Source organism: Diplodia corticola, assembly GCF_001883845.1.
Source record: "Diplodia corticola strain CBS 112549 chromosome Unknown scaffold13, whole genome shotgun sequence".
NCBI lineage: Eukaryota > Fungi > Ascomycota > Dothideomycetes > Botryosphaeriales > Botryosphaeriaceae > Diplodia > Diplodia corticola.
This window is the reverse complement of record NW_017971492.1, coordinates 455514-474141: the sequence shown is the minus strand read 5'-3', so window position 1 is coordinate 474141 and position 18628 is coordinate 455514. Positions and strand designations below refer to the sequence as shown.

Sequence of the window (18628 nt, the reverse complement as noted above, 5' to 3'; positions counted from 1 at the left end):
TAAGAGCTGACGTTGGCTTTTGCGGCTCCGGGAGTGCGAGCCAGGGGGGCGTCCGAGCAGCTTCAGCAGGGCTGGCTGCAACCCGGGCGCAATCAGCCATTCCAATCAGTCGCTTCTCTTCCGTCTCCGGCCCGAGCGGAATTCCTTGGCGGCTGGAGAAGGTTCACGGATGACCCTGGCTGGAGGAGCGCGACGTGGCCCGGCGCGTGGGACGTCTCGACTGGTTGCCTGCTCTCAGTACCGAGACAGCTGTCGCGGCCTGCGGTGCAGTGCAGTAGTAGTAGCAGTGACGCGGAACACAACGTACGTCAGCAGAGGGTCAGGGCATGGAGCGTCGCAGCCCAGGTGTGCCGGCCCGTCCATAGGTAGTGGCCAAGCGCCGGCCGGAAACACGTCGGCCACCGGCCGTGCTTGGGGCGGGAATAGGAGACTGCCAAGCTGCCCTTTGTCGCTTTCATCTCCGCCCCCTTATCGCCATGATTCTTCGCACTCCTAGGTACTAGTCCAAAAGGCAAAATGAAAATGAATAATGATGAAAGAATTCTTTCCCGCCACTGCTAGCTCTACATAGGGACTCCCAAAACCAAATCGTTTTTGCCGCCCTGATTGATTGATCAAAATATCGCCACGTCTGCCACGACGGGGAAGGCTGAGTTCTAGTGTACAGTTAATGATTAGAGCACCTCATCCAGAGGGCGTGTGTTTTTTGCTCGTCCCTTTCCGACGCTCTCTGTCCAGCGCGGGCACCGAGACGTCCTTCTTACCTCCATCGCTGTGCCTCCCTCTCGCTCTCCACCCGCCTCGCCCGCGCCTCGTCGTTCTCCTCGTCTTCATACTTATAACTCACCCGCCTCTTCCTACTGCTACTCCCACGCTCGTCCTTCTCAGCAGCCTCGCTGCCCCTGCGCCTCTTGCTGCCACCACCACTGCCACCACCATGGCGGTCGCGCTCCGCACTGGGCCCCGTGGGCGGCGCGAACGACTTTTCCCCCGCATCCTCGTAGCCCTCGTACCCGCGCTTCCTCTTCTCGCTGCTGCCGCCACCGGTCGATGACGACGACGACGACGGCTGGTTTTGCAGAAGAGCCCTGCGCTGCGCTTCCTTGAGCATGCGCTCGCGGTTGCGCGCCTCGCGCTCGAGCGTGTGCGGGTCGGTGCTGCTGGAGGAGGGAGCCGGGTCCGCCGTCGTGGCGGCCCCCGACTGCGACACGCCGCTGTTGCGGCGCGACGAGCTTTCGCGGTCCCTGTCCTTGTCTCCTTTCTCGCGGTGGTCGCGGTGGTGGTCGCGGTCGCGGTCGCGGTCGCGTGTGCGGGCCTGCGACGGCGGCGGCGGGGATGGCCGAGAGCTGGACATGCCCTTTGGTGGAGGGGGCATGGACGAGTCGGCCGTCGGGGGGTCGTTCGTTGCCGGCTTCGGCGGCGGCTTGGAGCGGCCTTGGATCTTGAACTCGCCTTCTAGTTCGCCGTCTGCTTGTGCTTGCTCTTCTTCCCTGCGTGCCGCCGCTCTGTCCGCGCGGTCTCTTTCCTTGTCCCGCTCCTTTTCCTTCTCGCGGCGGCGGCGCGACGAGCGGTGGTGTCTGTCGTCGTCCGAGTAATCGTTATACGACGGGGAGTCCCGGCGAGAGGAGCGCTTCTTCTCCCTCTCCCTGTCCCTGTCGCGCTCGCGGTCACGGTCGCGGTCACGGTCGCGGGGTTTCTCCCTGTCCTTGCGGTCGTGGTCGCGCTCGCGCTCCTTCTCGCGTTCGCGGTACTTGTCGCGTTTTCTGCGACCGCCCGCCTCGCTGCCGGCGTCCGTGCCGTTCGCGACGCTGACCGCGTCGTCGCGGTCGTCTGCGGCCGGAGTCCTGGATCTGTGCCGGTGTCGGCGGTGTTCGCGGCTGCGGTCCCGGTGGGAGCGGGACGACCGGTGCCGGTCCTTGTCGCGCTCTCGTCTGCTGCGGTGTCTGGATGAGTCGACGGACGAGTCTCTGGGCCGCTCCTTGCTGTGGCCGCGCGCCCTGGAGCCCTCGTGCGGAGCCTCGTCTTCCTCCCCGTACTTGCGCGACGACCGGTGGCGACGCCGTTCCTCGCGACGCTCGCGTGACTCCGGTTCCGACGCGGCATCTGCAGAATGATAGCGATGACGGTGACGGTGGCGGCGAGACGGCGACCGAGATTGGGACCTCGACCGAGATTTCGACCTCTGCCGCGAAGGTGAGTGAGCACGACTGGGTCCGTCCTCGGGTGTTTTGCTGCTCAAAAGTCAGGAGCTCGAACTTAGCCTCCTATGGGTTGGAAGGTACTCACCTTTGCTGGTGTTCGGATGGAGGGGCCGATCCTTGGTGCGGCAAGCCTCTGCCTGCGCCACCGGCGAATGCTGCTCTACCCAACCGGCCACTGGCCCCCGTGTTTGGGAGCCCTTCGCGCATGGCCTTGGGCCCGGTGGGAGCGCCCTCGACACCCACCCCCTTTGGTTCTCCGCCTGCAAGAACTGTAATGTTTCCCCCAAAACCACCACTCCCTGGTCCAAATCCAGGTCCATGCATCCCGCGTCCAAATCCTCCGCGGAAGTTCTGGTAGCCACGCCCGTAACCGCCTCTGAAACCACCCCTTCCACGACCTGCATAGTCAAAGTGCTGGTTCATAGGCCCAAAACCCATCGAAGGATCGGGCATACCGGCCATGGGCATACCCATGAATGAAGCAGGATCCATGCCCATGCCCATTCCCATGCCCATGCCCATGCCCATAGCAGTAGGGTCCGCGTTACCGAATCCGCCCATGGGCTGGTGCGGGAAATTCTGGTTTTGAAAGCCGTGTCCTGGCTGCTGGAGGCCTTGCTGTTGCGCATCTTCCCGTGGCCCCTCGCCGGGGTCGTGAATCTGGCCTGCCTCGCCTTCTTGGGCATCAGGTCCTACAGTATGGTTAGTGTCACCTTCATCCTTGCTCTCCGCACTTGGGCCGTCCTCGGGAACGTCTCCAGATGTGGCTTCGTCGTTTGGCGCGTCGTCTGCGGCATCGGCCTGGTCGGCAGGCCCGTCTTCGTCGTTCGCTTCTTGCGCGTCGCCAGGACCTGCTTGTGACGACTGGCGCGTCTGGAGGTCCGGGCGAACTTGGTTTTCGAAGGCGCCGTCCTCGGCATCCGCCTCCGAAGCATGCTTCGCGGAGTCCTTATGCTCGGCCTCGCCTTGCTCCTCGCCTAACACCTGACCTTCAGCAGCAGCACTACCTTCAGCCTGGCCAGGACCAGCACCCGCATCTTCCTGGTCTTGACCAACTGGCTTCTGCTGCTGATTTGCGCCGGCCCCCTGGATGCGATTCTGGTTCTGGAAATTATTCTTTGCGAACTGCTGGTTGTGATGATGATTCATCTGATGCTGCGGGAAATGCCCTTGCTGGTGCGATTGTTGATTATATCCACCTCCGGGATAATAGCCAGCATTTGCGCCACCAAAGTCATTGCCACTCATCTGCTGTCCATTCCATCCGCCACCGTATCCTCCGCCGTAGCCCATGCCCATGTTCATTCCGTTCATGCCCATGCCCTGACCTCCAAAGCCTCCGAACATTCCTTGGGACATGGTCATTGGGTCCATCCCCATGCCGGACATGCCTGTTTTTCTGGTCAGCACCACTGCCGGAAGACACCAGACTGGAGTGGCTTACCCATCATGCCAAAGTTGCTCCAGTTGCCATTGGACATTCCGTTCATCATCAGAGGGTTGAAGCCTCCAGGGCCGGTCCAGTTCATGCCGTTGAACCCAGCTTGGCTGGGATCAAAACCAAAGCCGTTTCCGAACATCTGGCCTGGCGTTCCATTCGCTCCCGAGTTCCAGTTTCCGGCTTGTTTTTCGCCTTCGCCTTGCGCATCCTGAACTTCCTGAGCTCCTTCTTGACCGTCTTGACCATCCTCCTTGTCCTCGGAATTTGCGTCTTCTCCGGTGGCGGGGTCTGCGGTGGTATCCTGGCCGTTCAGGTCTTGGTCCTGGTGGTTTTCGGATCCGTTCGCGCCCTATACGCTATCAGCCTCGCTCCGAAATACAGATCCACCGATCTCACCTCGAATTGCGCCTGGTCCGCAGCCGCGTTTGCAGTATCAGCCTGAGGCGCCTCGCTCGCCTGGGCCGCGTCGCCGTGTTCCTGGTCTTTCGGTTCTTGGGCGTCCGGCGGGGCGATCGAGGGAGTATGGTCGGGCGCATCGAGAGGCTGCTCTATGGACTGAACAACGGGTGGGGCTGTCCCGCCTGGAGTTACGGGAGTGTCGGGCTTGGCCGCAACACTGACGGAGCGCTCCTTGTCGCGCTTCTTTTCCTCCGACTTCAGGTATGCTTTGACGGTGAGGCGCAGGTTCTTTTTCGGCTTGCAATCGTCGGCGGACAGCGGGCTGTGCGAGCATACGGGGCAGGAGTCGGGCAGCGAAGATTGGCCTAGGCAGGTCAGCATCGACACACCGAGTCGCACAGGGAGATGTCTTTACAGTTCCCACATATGGATTGGTCGCAGCACGGCAGGCCGAAAGCGTTGACGACCAGCTTGTTGCAGATGGCGCATCGCAGCTTGATAGGAATTTCTTCCTGGGTGAGAGAGCTAGAAAGGTGGCGGGTCAGCTCCGGCTTCAGCGCCGCGGGGTTGGAGGCGGCGTCGCACCTTGCTAAATCCATAGCTCCCAGCTTGCGAGTGCGAGTCCGCGGCGGAATCCTGTGCACGGTAGACGCGAAATTCGCGGGAGCGGAGGTCGTTGCTGGACAGCCGGAGGTGGAGCGAGCTTCAGCGCATTGGAGCTTCAGCGCGGGGTTGATGGTGGAACGGAGGGGGGAGGGGGAGAAGAGTGAGAGTCTGCAGAGACAGAGCAACTGCGTGCGCGCAACCAGCCCGTGGCGCGTGAAAGCAGCAGGTTGCTTGACGTGGTCGGTGGTGACGGTGATGGCAGGCCGCCGGCCAGCAGCAAATGAGGCGGCGGAAATTTCAGGAACACGTGACGGCGCCCGCCGCTTATCTAATCAACCTGCCGACGGGACCCCGGACGCCTCACGTCATCTGCGCCGCGCGTCAATCCACCCGTCCGTCTTTCCCACTGCCCTCCGTCGTGTGCGCGGCGTTGGTGCTTGCATCCAGAGCGCATACCTTCTTTCGGCCTAGGCGCCCAGCCTGTCGGCGTCATAGACGTCAGACCACTCGCTCGCTCGCTCGTTCACTACTTCCCGCTTCAACTCACACATCCAATGCTGAAGAAACATGATTCTCACTCAAATATCCTATCTGGACTGCATTGTCTTTCTGATCTTCCTCGCTCCCCAACTGCTTCTCCGTGTTGATTTCCTAGAGCTAGTGACATGGGTGCTTCATGCCCTGCCCCATATAGGTATCCTCGTTACCCCTATCAAATTGGAAAGACGCTGACACTCGTAGTAATTCTGATACCCTACCATTTCGTTCGGGAACGCTTCTTCACACCATATGCAGATCGATCTCCATTCGTTCAGCGAGCCACTCCATTTCAAGACTTCGTTATTAGATGCGTGCGCTATGCCTTTGCCTGCATGCCCGCGTTCATTGGTCGTGTCTTTTTTTCGAAGCCGGTATCCTTGCCATTTTTGAGATGGCGAATGTTGCGCCACGGCTACCTTCATTCCCCCATCTCCTGGAGAGACGTGAGGAGAGATGGCTTCCACGGCGTCTGGCTGACCTTCGACGAAGAGACCAAGCCGGACATCGTCGTGCTCTACTGCCACGGGGGCGGCTTCTCAATGGGCTCCAGCTATTTCTACATGGAATTCCTACTTGCCTGGGTTTCGCTCCTGAAAGAGGCAGGCTACAAGAATCCAGCCCTCTTCGCCCTGGAGTACACCCTCGTACCCGATGCCGTCTACCCAACCCAAGTTCAGCAACTCTTTGCGGGGTACGAGCATGTCCTTTCCATCATCGAAGACCCCTCGCGAGTGTGTGTTGGCGGAGATTCCGCCGGCGGAACCCTCATTCTCAGTCTTCTGCTCTATCTTGCAGACCATGAATGTCACAGTGGCAAGCTCCCAGCTTTGGCTACTATGATCTCACCTTGGGTCACAATCATTTCTCCAAATAATCGAAATACTGCAAGCGATTACCTCAACTCCGACAGCCTACACCTTTACGGAAAACAGTACGCCGGCAACAAAATTTCCATTGATGACCCGATGGTCTCTCCGGGTAACTGCAAAGATGTTGAACGTTGGGCAAGAGCATCCCCCTCTCAAGGCTGGTGTTTCCTCTATGGATCTGAAGAAGTTCTCGGTCCAGAAATCCGAGATGTCGTCAGCATATTGGAAAAGGGAGGAGCGCATGTTGACGTTGACGAAGAAGATGGGGGTATTCACGCTTGGCCAGTCGCATCTCTATACCTCGGTGAGACCGGCGAGGAGCGCTTGAAAGGACTTCAGCATATCTCGAAAGTCATCAGAAGGAGAATGCTATGAATGATAGACAAATAGATTTCGGAAGACTCGCAACCATCTCTGTCATATACTCCTCGCTAGGTACTTCCATCAACTCCCTCCCTCAAGCTTCTCCAAGCACGAGCCCAAATCGTGGAAGAGATGCGTTGAAGGTGAGCTGAAGAAAGGTCGTCGCTCATCATTTCCAGGCCTGTACTGACAGTTGGCTGACATGCGGCAGGAGCTCCTTGATTTTGCCATTCATTTTCGCCGTAAATCTGCGCCGTAGCTCGCCATCACCACCTCGGAGTAGCACCCATCATCACTGACCCAGCGTTCCATCGGACATCTATTCGAAAGTCCCTCTAAACGCATAGTGTTGCTAGGCAGCTCGATCCCCAACTCTCGAGCTGCCTGAGCAAGTCGTCGGAGTCTTGCTGAGTCGCCAGCATGTTGGTCCACGGCTTGGTTCCCGGCTGTTGTATGGAAGCAAGGTTCGTTCCGGTCGACGGTCTGGGTAATCGCGCGCTTCTTGCCGCCCTCGTTCTCCGTGGATGATGGGCCAGAGTTGGTACAGCACTCGCAGCTACTGGAGATAAATCAGTTGCTATCTTACAGCATCGGTGGGCACTGGCTCACCTGCATACTGCATGCGTAGCAGATGTTGTCTTGTTCATCGACATGATCTTTGAGGTGCGCAAAAGGTAAAAGAAACAAATCAATACGATTGAGATCCTGCTGGCTTTGCGGACGCTGATTGTTTGATTGTAGCAGACATAAGTCTGAAATAGTCGATTGGTTGCAGTCCGCCGAAGTCGAGACTAGAGACTTTATATTATTATCACGAGTTGCACTGTGCAGAAACCTATCCCACAGCCTGTGGTGGCTGATCCAATAACCATAGACATAGGATAAGCACTGTGCAGTTTTCCCCAATATCCTGCACTTCACGAGCAAGGCTGTGGTACGGCTCCTGCACGAACACTGTGCGGGAGCGGATGGCGCCGTGCGACCCACGACTCCGAGCCTCTGCGCCCAGAAGCCGACAACCTTCATCATTCGCTAACGCATGGCAACGGCCGGCGGTGGGCGATCTCGGCTTTGGCTGACAAGTCACTGGGAAACAGGATCATCTAGCGCATTTGCACTGTGCAATTCAGGCGACTTTCTACTCCTATGGGGCACAGCTGACACTGCCAAACACTATGGTGCAACGTGGACGTGGCGCAGCGGGTTTTTGCACTGTGCAATTCGACTCCCGCATCAGTCCCCACTTGATCCCACTGCAGATCTTCTCCTGTTCAAGCTAGCGTTTTTGCACTGTGCAGAAACCCATGGGAAGCCACCACCTAATAAGCGCGGCGTCTGCCTTCAGCCTACTTGTACAGCTGCACCCAGCCCCGTCGCAAAACTCACCTCACTTTTGCATTTTTCCCAAAGTCCCATCTTGGAAATTATGACGAAAGACTGGCTGCAGGTGAAGGATAAGATAAGGGAGTTATATGCTGTGCAGGGGAAGTCTTTAACGGAGGTAACGCGGAATCTCCGTAATGAAAATGGGTTTAACGCCTCGTAGGTGACATCCTCCGGTAATGGGTGGGTGGCGTTGAAGAACATCCTTGCTAACCCCAGAATAGCACGCGCGCCTACCGCTCCAAACTATGCGAATGGGGCTTCAAGAGGGGACGACGGCCCTCGGCTTCACCACCAGAACATCTGCAGGAAATCTCTCCCACCCCAATCCTTGATTCATCCCAGGAAGTGTGAGTGGCGATTCATTTTGCAATCTACATTGATGCTTATAAAAAGCAGGGCACGCACGAACACCCTCGAAAACGACGTAGGGGCACATCATATTCCAGACGAGGTCATCTCAAGTCTCGTAGACTCCATACAGCACTCCCATGTCGAACGCCTGGAATCGTTCCTCCAAGGTCCATATCGCTTTGTGGTCAACAACTGGCATATCGGCTTCACATCCTTCTTCCACGAAGAAGCGGCCGCTCCGGAGGTGCTTGGAAAATCTTTGTTGTCCCTGGCAACCTCACATTCAACCCCGGAAGTTGTCAAACTTCTATTGCGCGAAGGCGCGGATGTCAATCTAAAGGACCTTCGGACCTGCGAGACGCCGCTCATGGCCGCAATCAGACGAGGCGATTGCTCCCTCGTGAGATTGCTATTGGAAAATGGGTCTTCGATGGCGCCTCTCAACTCGGACGGACTTCATGCGCTTCAGGTAGCCGCCCTCTTCGCGAACAAGCGTAGAATAATAGAGCAGCTAGCCATGCCACACAGCGCACTCCTTGATGCCCCTGCAGCTGAAGGCCCATATCGGGGAGCGACCACTTTTGAGCTGGTATTGAAGCGCAGAGCCAAATGTGCTTACAGTTCCGACTATTCCCTTGTGAACGAATATGCCCACATTCTCCTAGATGCTGGAGCACAGTTTGAAGGACTGGAACGTCTGATCGTACTGCCCCTGCTAGACCGACACCTATCCAGGCTGGACAGTATCGCGAACGACACACGCGGCCTGCTCATCGAGTTCCTCAAAGCAGGTCTCAACCTGCAAACTCTGATAGGAAATCTTCCAGACAACGGCCATCCGGGCTTGCAGACCCTTCTACACGCCCTTGTCTTTCATTCGCCGATGTCAGGAATGGCTCCCTTCCTCGCGGAATTGATCGATGTCAGCAATTCGGGTATACTGCACACCATCTGTACCGGCTGCATCTACGACTACTCCACCACGAATGATAACGATATTTGCAATACCGTAAACACCCTACTGGAGCGCGGCTTGGACCCCGACATCCTCGACGAATCAGGACATACGCCGCTATCCCAATTGATCGATTACATCATGTTCATACCACACCATCGAGAGCCTTTCACGCAAATGGAGATTCTTCGGGCGCTACTCAGGCACGGCGCTAGCCCCTACCGCGTCATTGCCCGTGTGTGTCCCGTCGAGCAGGTCTTGATGCCGGTGACATACTGGAATTATAGCAAGAGGTTGCATGCCTTCGACGTCGTATGCCTGCTGCTACAACATATGCCTGAAGATATGCGCAATGCTCCGCCTTGGCAACGCGAGTTCTTCCCCATCACCGTAAAGTATCATGATTACTGCAAAGGTTCCCGCTTTGAACATGCTCTCACGATGCATCCAATCTTGTCGAAGTGCGCCATAGAAACCTTGCGACTCGCCGCGGAGCATGTGGCCATGGGGTTTTTCATAGACGAAAAGCTGTCACTCAAGAAGGAAGAGAGAAACTACGCCGGCATCTCGGAGGTTCTGACGCTGCAACGGGACCGGCATTTTCCGCCCATCGAGGACAGGAGAGTGATGCCGCCGCATGCTTCAGTCCTCGACATGCTCGAACTGCTTGTCGAACAGCGCCCAACAGACACTGCAAGGGATCATGACGCTTCCGACTCCGCCCTGGCTCCTCGTCGTTCTCTCACTTTGTCCGAAATGCGCGAGTATCCGGCTCTCCGTCCGTCGATGCACCCCTTTCTTCACAGGCACCCTGGAACCAACCCCCGGGCCTCCCAGCAGATCCTCGCTGACGCCAGCGAGAAGAGGATATCGGACGTGCTCGCCGCCGTCGATAACAACTTTGCCGGAAGGAGGTCATCGGATGCAGGCACCTTTCCCGACAGCTTAGTCCATCCCATTCCCAGGCTCCACGGCTGAGCTCAGCGGGACCTTGTTGTCCATCACCCTACCCTGCGCCTTCCGGGGTTTGTTGTGCTGGAAGGACGACCTCAAATCGGATGATGAATGCAAAAAAAAAAAAAAAAAGGAGCGCGCATATGTGCACGAAGATGGCTTTATTATACGCATCCTCTGGCATCTCTGGATTCTCGAGCGGGTCGTCGGTTACCATAGTGTATTGTATAAGACGGTGTCCAACAGAAAACACTTGACTTTTACCCATGCATGCTCCCCAAGCGTTCACTCTGCGGATCAGTCATAGCACCACGGCGTCTCAAACGGCAACAGCTTACCAGATCCATCGATCCACCATGCCCACCCCCACCAAACTTCACAAATGCTGCGTCTCATCATCGCCGCACCCCCGCCCTTCCACCAGGCGCCCCCCGGCCCTACCAGACCTCTCCGCTCAGACAAACCGACTTCCGCCAGAGACGCAAAGTACTGCATATCGGCTTCCCCGTCTAAGTCATTGAGCTTACACCTCCCTCAACATCGCGTGCCGTCGTCACAGACAACGGTGATGATTAAAACGCGCAGTTCGACCGGAACGTAGCCTGTTGTTACAGGAGGGGACCAAGGAGGTCCTCGACGAACTTGGAGACCGGCTCGGGACTCGACGCTTCGCGATCCCCAAGACAGGGAAGAGCTCCAGGACCTGCACGCTCAGCTTGAGCAGAGTCTGGCCTCAGAGGAGAAGACCCTCAAGAGCGGTTCCGAACCACACAATAAAAACCACCGGCATGGCGGTCCGTAAAGAAGTACGCGTCCTCTCTCAATCCGGCATGCATAGGTCTAGAACCCCTCCGGTTCCAGATCCATCATCATCATCACATCCACGCTTTCCGTCACCAGGGTTCTCCATTTGTGAATGTCCGCCACGACCACGTCGGCTACCATTTGCATTCCAGTTACGTAGCGTCCAATCAGCTTGCCATCTCAGACTTTCGGCGGGCACCAAATATCTCTTGCGCTGGCTGCAGCTCGCGCTGAGAGCCTCGGTGGGCCGCCGGAAACGATCGATCGCGGGTTCCGTTTCCCAGCGTTTGATTCCGACACCCACCCCTGAGATGCCTCCTCTCAGCGTGATGCTGGCTGTCGTGAGCCATCGCGAATGCCTCTTGTTCGACTGCCTGCGGGACGCTGCATAAACAAGCCTACGACGTCGCAGCCCGCATGCAGCATGATGCTCCCCTCCCTTCTATAAAAACACGTGGCATCCCATGAGCCGGACCGGACCGCAATGCAGCTGACATAGGTGGTGGTCGAGTGGAGGAAAGCGTGCAAGCTGGTCATCGCATCGCGACGGGCCTGTTTAACAGGAGGAGGGAGGGTGGACGGGCGCGAATGCCACAGCCAAGGTTGATTGGTGTGTTGCTGCCTTGTTGGATAGCGAGGCTCGCTCGCCCTGGCGTTTGGGGGCACAAACAAGGTCGATCATCGTACTTTCCGGCCCTGCCGTGCAATGAGGCTTGCGTGGTTCGTTTGGTCGATATGGTTGGCGACCTGGTGTGAGGGAGCACACGCGCTGGATGCTGACGATGGAGATGCGCAGCGTTTCCCATTGTTGGTGGATGTCACTGTTCTTTTTTTTTCGGGAGGGAACTGAGGAGTTTTGTCCATGTCATGTGAGATCGGCAGCTAGGTAAAACGGCGTCAAGGGTGGCTTGGGAGTGGTGGGTGAGGAGCAAAGAGCAGAAAAGTCGAAGTTCCCTGAGCGCCAGAGGTGATGGTTACTCTTTGAAATGAGTCGAGGAATTGTTCACTGTTCTTTTGGGCAAAAAAGACCTACCAGCTTTAGTGACAGTTGACATTCCTCATTATTTGGGCCTCTTGGTGAACCTGGTGTAAGCTGGACTCCTGATGGCGAGGGAGCCTCTAGTACGCACCTTCCGCCCGAGTGATACTCGCATTTTGTCCTTGAGGTCCGCTCAGTGCCGCCGCTCTTAAGTGCTAGCCAAAACAAACACTGAGCGTTGTCGATGAATTGAAAACTTATGCCCCTAGCCTTGCTTTTATAAGTCAGCAAACTGAAGACCGAGTACCAGCTCGTCCAATGGAGTCATCACGTCATGGACATGCTGAGTTATCATCTCAGTCATCTGCATGGCAGCGGCCGACTCGCTCATGTGAATACTTCCCAGTACGGTGACTGCAAGGTCTCCCAGCCAACGGGCAGGCGGACAGATCCAGGGCAAGTTGAAACAAACGTTCAGGTGTAGGCTTCTTGAAGTAACTCAAGTCTCCTCAAAGATTGTCAGCAAAACCGCTCAACGATACACTGGATTCTGGTTCTTTGCTATGATCGCACAAGTGCAAGGTGGCCAACAATCAAAGACAAACAAATATGTTTGATTGTTGGCCACCTTGCACAAGTCTTCACCGTTGACGGTTTATCTCTTTGCTGGCTGGTTCCCCTACAGAGACCGACGCTTTCAGTTGGCAACTCGGAGGTGTTGGATGCTGGTGATGTGTTGCTGCTTCAACGCCGGATGCTGAAGCAATGCACTGTTGAAGAATGATCAGTGATATGCTACGGGAGCTTTGATATCTTTCATGAATGATACGTGTTTCCTTCTCATTGACGGTAACAGCTACGTTAGAGCAACACTGGAAACTTGTTAGACTTCAGAGACCATGGGATTAAGAGTAAAAGAAAGAAAAGTTAGAGCAGGGAACTGGTTCCTCCGCACACTGTAAGAGCCGAAGCATTCAGCGTGTGGTGTTTCTAGTTCAATTTTTTGCAAAACGGAATCACATGGTATCTACAGTACTCGCAATACATGCTACATGTGATAAAAGGTATTTTCTCGCCTCTCGATTCATTGATTAGCCATTGTAATCCGCTCAACAAGTGATATCCTACTACACGATCACAAGTTCCAATTTCCTCGGTACTTTCTTCTCGCTTTCCTTTGTTTGTCTGGAGAGCCTCTAGCGACGTGATATCAAAGGACTCTTCCCGATGGATGTTGATCATTCATAATGATGCGTTTCAGCTCCTAAGCTCAATGATAATCGTTATGTTGCTGTCTCTTACTGAAACGATACTTTCCAAGATCCCAGGTTAGTGATGAGCAAGATTGCAAGTTTTATTGCGTCGCTATGAACTCCATTTTCCAGTAGAGTTGGCAGAGTGTGCTGATTTACCGGCTCTGATACATCCGCTATCATGGAAACGATGTTGTCAGCAACCCCAAGCACAGCATCGGGCAAGTAACCTTCCCTTTGAAGGAACTCTGAGTCATCTGAGATGCGAAGTGAAAGCAGAATGAGAAAAAACGAGAGGATGATCTGATCAAGGCCTCCGCAAAAATGCGGAGAGCTGCTGAAGATGAGGGAGGTCGCGACGTTCGAAAAAAGAAAAAGAAAAAATGGGGATACTAATATCAAGCAAGACCCGAGGAGGAACAATTCATCGTGTGGATATTTCAATATTGTTACATTATTGTCCCATCTCTACAGGTATCGTTACAAAATCCCAGTCGACCATGAGCCGCCTACACGCCCCCCAAGACCCAGATACCATAGCCAACCCAATATGCAGTAATGCCGCCCGTCTAAAAGAGAGGAGAGTGTTGTCCGTATCTCCTCCAAAAAGTCAAGAAGATGTGCGATATGATACAAAGTGGCGATCATGCAGCGGCCTTGGTTCTCAACTGCACGCCGTGCCAGCTCTTGATCTCATCTTTCAGGATCTCGTTGACCAACTTGTGCTGTTTGATGACGGTCAAGCCCTTGAACTTGGGGCTTTCGATATCGAGCGCGTACATGGAACCGCAACCGCCGCTAATGTCCTGAACCTGCTCGGCAAAAAAAAAAAATCATTAGCTCTCGACTTCTCCACATTTCGAAAGCCATAGCCGAGGAGAAAGACGGTGGGTGAAGGAGGAGAGGGGAAGGGTTAAATTGATATGGGCTGACATACCTCGAGGCGCACAGGGTCTAGATTATCCTTGATCTTATTGAAGACATGCAGCTCGCCCTCAGACAGGTAATCCGGCGGCTCGGGGGCCGGGCTGCTCGACATGCAGCGGCGGGCGGCAGCAGGGCATTGTGCGAAGGGTGCGGCGTGGGCTCGAGCTGGGCGTGGCGTCGGGGTCTTGTGCGAAAATAGCAGCTGCGCGTAGCAACGACGCGTCAGAGGAGTGTGGGCGGATGCAGCAGAAGCGGCGCAGCGGCGGGCGCTGAGGGCGGCCGAGGCGGCGATGCGCGAGGCGGCTCTCGAGGGCGCCATTGGGACTCTGGCGGGCGGTTAGAGGGCGGCGCAGGAGCAGTGGGCGAAGACGGCATCCGCACCTGGGAGGCAGATGTAGAGAGTGGTGGCTCGTCATGGACTCGTTGTGAGCACCGACATCACCGCCTTAGGCCGGGGTGGGTCAGGCCGGCAGCCGGCAGCCGGCGGCCAATGGTCGTGCAGCCATTCCTCAGAGCCTCACCACCGACTTCCTGCCTCAGCTTCACCTCACCACTCGGCATCCCGCTCCCTCATTCGGCTCTCACGAACTGCGTCCTGGCAGCGCCGCGTGCGGCATCCACGCGCCACAGCCAGAACGGCCGCAGTCAGGTCTCGGATCCGCAGCGGGCGGCAGATGCGGGGTGGGCGCACGCAGCGGGTGCTGACTGGCTGCATCCCGCGCCGACCTCGCCGACCTCGCTCAAACTGCTGGTCGTCCGCCCAGAGGGCGCAGAGGACGCAGAGGTACCTCCAATGTACCCTTCTGTCACTGCCTGCCCTCCCCACGCCGCCGCGAGAGGTACCTCGCCCACCGAGCGCCAAGCTCCCTAGCCGCCATGGGTCTGGATGAGCCGCTCCATTCGACTTTAGGCTCCAGACCATCGACCCCCCATGCGCCTATCGCTGCCCCTGCCGCTTCCAAATGCTACGCTTATCTCGAATGGAGATCCCCAGCGTCTCCCTGGGGCCGGCCGACCTGCCTCCTGCAAGGGAGCTCGTCCGTGCCATCTCCGCGCCCGCTGCCGTCTAAAACCGTCGACTTTTCTCTCCTCAACGGTTGCCGAGATTGCAGGCTGCACGCAGGCCCCAGAGCTGCCCCGACTCTCGCCCGAGCCGCTGACGGCCGGGCGCCGCTGATCCCTGCGCGTGCAGGACGATGGGCGGCTGGTTGGGCCGGTGTTGAGCTCGTCGATGCAGCACTGTCGCAATGCTGCGCAAGCCCTTACCAACCCAAACCTAAACCCTTCGCTTGACGCCACGCCGCCTCAAGGGTCCTCGCCTTGCTTGCGGAAGGAGGCTTGCAGCCGTCCTCTTGTCGCTGCTCGAACCGGCGAAGATGAGCAGCCCTCCACGCGGGGTTGCATGCCGGGGAGCAGGGGCGCTCTGTCTTGCGACTTCGGGGCGCTATCCTTCTTGAACCAAGTCGTCTCATCATTAGCAGCAGCAGCAGCAGCAGCAGCAGCAGCAGCATCAGCAGCAGCACCACCTCCGCGCCGCCGCCGCCGCTGCCGCTCTCGATCCGGACAGGGCACTGTCGGGCGGCTGGGGGAAGCCACTCGAAGCATAGGATGCAGCATGCACGACAACAGCAGGGTGAGCCCCACAACACCAAGGCAGGCGCGGCATAAGCATCACCACCACCGCAATGGCTGACGGCTCGAAGCGGACGAAGCCCCACTGCACCCTTACTCTCGCTCCGGCCCCGTCCTTTTCTCTTACCCCTCCTCTCTCTCCACCTCCCCTCCCCCCCATCTGCACTCCAGACGACTCCTCCCGCACTATCGAAACCGTCTCCACATTTCGTAACTCTCCTCCCCAAGCCGCATCATGCACTCCACACACGCCTTCCTTGGGGATCTTACGTTGGTGGTGGCGGCGGACGCAATAATCTGTCGCGTTCGCGCCTGCCTTTCCATCTCGGCATTCCCGGCCATGCACCGTCGGCTTTTGTTGGGAAATCCTGCCTCTCACCGCGGGATTACATATACGAGCGCGGCAAGCGGCAAACGGGGGGGGCTTTCGGCGTATGTAAGGTGGGTCGTCGTAGTCAGCTTTCGGGAAGGACCCAACGCGAGTGATGAGCAAGCAAGCAAGTGGGTGGGTGGCAGTCTGCACCGTAACTGTCGAAACTGACACTTGACAAATTACCGTTGCATTTTTTTTGAATTTTTTTTTTGGCTCTTACTACTCTCACGCCACAGGCCGAAAGGGAATGGGAAGGCGCAGACGAGGGCCGTTGGCCGAGGGCCAGTCGCCGACCTTGTTCTTGCTGGACCCTGCATGTGAAATGTAGCGGAGACTTCCAGCCTTCCTCCTCCAACACGACGCACGCACCGCGTGCGTGCGTGAGCAAACCAAAGCAGCAGCGAAAAGAAAGAAGAAAAAAACCACGCGACCCCAGCCATCGAGAGTAGCAAAAAACGATTCTCGTGCACACACACCCACACACAGACAGACAAAATCTGACATGCACCACGCGTGCTCCGTACAACCTGCGGCTTTTTGCCGACCGCCGGGCGCGACGCCCCCCTCACCCCTCATACCTACCTTACATGCAGGGCGGCGGTCTACCTAGTATCTAGAACCGGCCGGACAAACTCCCCTCCTCCCCTCCCCGGCAACGGCCAATCATCCGTCGAATGCAAGTGAGCAAGCCTTTTATTTTTTTTTCTCGCAGTGGCCGGGGTGGGTGTATGTATGCAAGGCGAGGCAAGAGCAGGGTCCAGTCACCACTCACTCCTGTGTCGCGGAAGAGAGACAGGGCTTACCAATCATTGGACTGGGTTGGAGGATGGGAGGAGGGGAGAGGTGGGGTGTGGGTGGGTGGGTAGGTGCGTGCGTGCGTGTGTGCGTGTGTGCGTGTGTGGTGGCTGGCTAGCTCGCAATGGTGCTAGCTAGCTAGCTGTTAAGGTAGGTCAGCCAGTGCGTTGTTGTGCTTTCTCTCTGCATTATTGGAGAGGGGAGGAAGAAAAAAAAAGAACTGCCCACAGTCTACCACTGTCTAGTCTCTCTCTGTCTACTTACCCACACACACATACATACACCCACACACCGCGTCGTCGTCGTCGTCCTCCTCCCCCATCGGAGGCCTTTTCGTTGAGGTGAGTCGAATCGAACTGCCCCCACCCACCCCGCGTGGAGATAAAAAATAGAGACGTGGGAATAGCAGGGGAGGGCAGGCGGCCATGGGTTGATGTCCGCACCTATAGTCGGACCACGCGGCGCGGCGGCCGGCGACGACCTTGCTGATCGCGCAACAAACAAGAAGACTTTTAGAACGTGCCTGCTGCGTGCATGTGTGTATGTGGTGTGGGGTAACTCCGTCGCCGACGTCCTGTTCGTCGCGCGCGTGCGCGCGCGTTAGCATGACCATTCGTTCGTTAGGGCTTGGGCGATGTAAGACGCCTCTCTCTCTCTCTCTCTCTCTCTCTCTCTCTCTCTCTCTCTCTCTCTCTCTTTGGGTATGTCTAAAAGACGAACCCATGCCGGTCGTCCCGTCTAGCTCCTTTGACTGATGAAAGCCACCGACGACGAGTTTGGAAGAAAAGGGTTTACGAATACGGCGCGTGCGTGGCGTCGCCGTTTCCGGGTGTGTGTCGAAAAAGGAATGAGGCTCAAATGGTTCCTCCATAGGTTCCGCCGTTATTGTCGATGCATTACAAGCTTCTTCTTTCTCCTGTTTGGTTCGGTTCCGGTTCCGGTTCCGGTTCCAGTTCTTCAACAGAGAACAAGATTCAAGATTCATCATTCTCTGCTACACATTATCGGGAGGCTGGCTTGGTGTATGTTTCTTTTTCGGTTTGGTTTGGTTTTTGGGGCAATGCTTCTTTTTTTTAATCGCCCACGAACGATGACGACGGCGCGGGAGGAGGGGGATGGGAAAAGCCACCAAATAGCGCGATGCGCCCCGACGAACGGGCGAACCCGTTACCCAGGTACCAAAGTTTTTTATATTTTTTTATATTTAGATTCTCTTTCTTCTGGGAACACCCCCTCTGGGTCTTTTGCGCTTTCTTTTTTTCATGGTACAGCGGCAGTTTGTTTGTCAGTTTAGTGCAGAGAATGTCCTGTGGACGGAAGAAAGCTTCATCAGTATCAGATTACCGGATACGCCGATGTGTTTTGTCTGGACAGAGAAAGAAGAGTTGCGTGGACCCTGTCGCTTGCGGCGGCGGTGGCGGCTTTTGCCTTTTGGTCATTCCCCGGATCGTTCAGGGTCTGATTGATGTGTTAGAGGGGACCGGCCGGCCGACCAACCGACGCCGCTTGCGTCTCGTTCTCGGTATCTTCTATTCTCTCTTTTTTTAGAACCATGCACATTTCATTTCCCTTTTCTTTTCTGCGTTCCGTCTTGAATTCGTTTGTTCGATTCCTGTAATTCTGGTTTGCGAGGGAGGACGCAACACTGTAGCCCAAAACTCTTTGACTCCCAACTCTGCAGCATCAATTTACCTTTCTTACCACATTCGGATCGGAGAAAGCCGGACGGAGAACGAAAAGAATGGAAAGCTACGAAAGCAACAACGACGCTGATGACATGAGGCGGCGACCCACCAACCG

At 56.6% G+C, this 18628-nt stretch overlaps 4 protein-coding genes across 4 annotated transcripts; 2 read left to right on the top strand and 2 right to left on the bottom strand.

Annotated features, from left to right (window-relative positions):
• Positions 1 to 760: 760 nt before the first annotated feature.
• Positions 761 to 4640, bottom strand: BKCO1_13000147 (pre-mrna-splicing factor 38b; the record flags this gene model as incomplete). Its single annotated transcript, XM_020270870.1, has 5 exons — positions 761 to 2231; positions 2287 to 3592; positions 3646 to 3991; positions 4039 to 4406; positions 4457 to 4640. The coding sequence occupies 5 exons, from the start codon at positions 4638 to 4640 to the stop codon at positions 761 to 763; spliced, it is 3675 nt and encodes a 1224-aa protein (XP_020132426.1).
• A 945-nt stretch (positions 4641 to 5585) lies between these two features.
• On the top strand, positions 5586 to 6431 carry BKCO1_13000146 (alpha beta-hydrolase; the record flags this gene model as incomplete). The annotated part of the gene is made up of 1 exon (XM_020270869.1): positions 5586 to 6431. The coding sequence occupies one exon, from the start codon at positions 5586 to 5588 to the stop codon at positions 6429 to 6431; it is 846 nt and encodes a 281-aa protein (XP_020132427.1).
• Positions 6432 to 7845: 1414 nt separating this feature from the next.
• Positions 7846 to 10089, top strand: BKCO1_13000145 (uncharacterized protein; the record flags this gene model as incomplete). Its single annotated transcript, XM_020270868.1, has 3 exons — positions 7846 to 7961; positions 8027 to 8152; positions 8202 to 10089. The coding sequence occupies 3 exons, from the start codon at positions 7846 to 7848 to the stop codon at positions 10087 to 10089; spliced, it is 2130 nt and encodes a 709-aa protein (XP_020132424.1).
• Positions 10090 to 13745: 3656 nt separating this feature from the next.
• Positions 13746 to 14347, bottom strand: BKCO1_13000144 (bola-like protein; the record flags this gene model as incomplete). Its single annotated transcript, XM_020270867.1, has 2 exons — positions 13746 to 13913; positions 14039 to 14347. The coding sequence occupies 2 exons, from the start codon at positions 14345 to 14347 to the stop codon at positions 13746 to 13748; spliced, it is 477 nt and encodes a 158-aa protein (XP_020132425.1).
• Positions 14348 to 18628: the final 4281 nt, after the last annotated feature.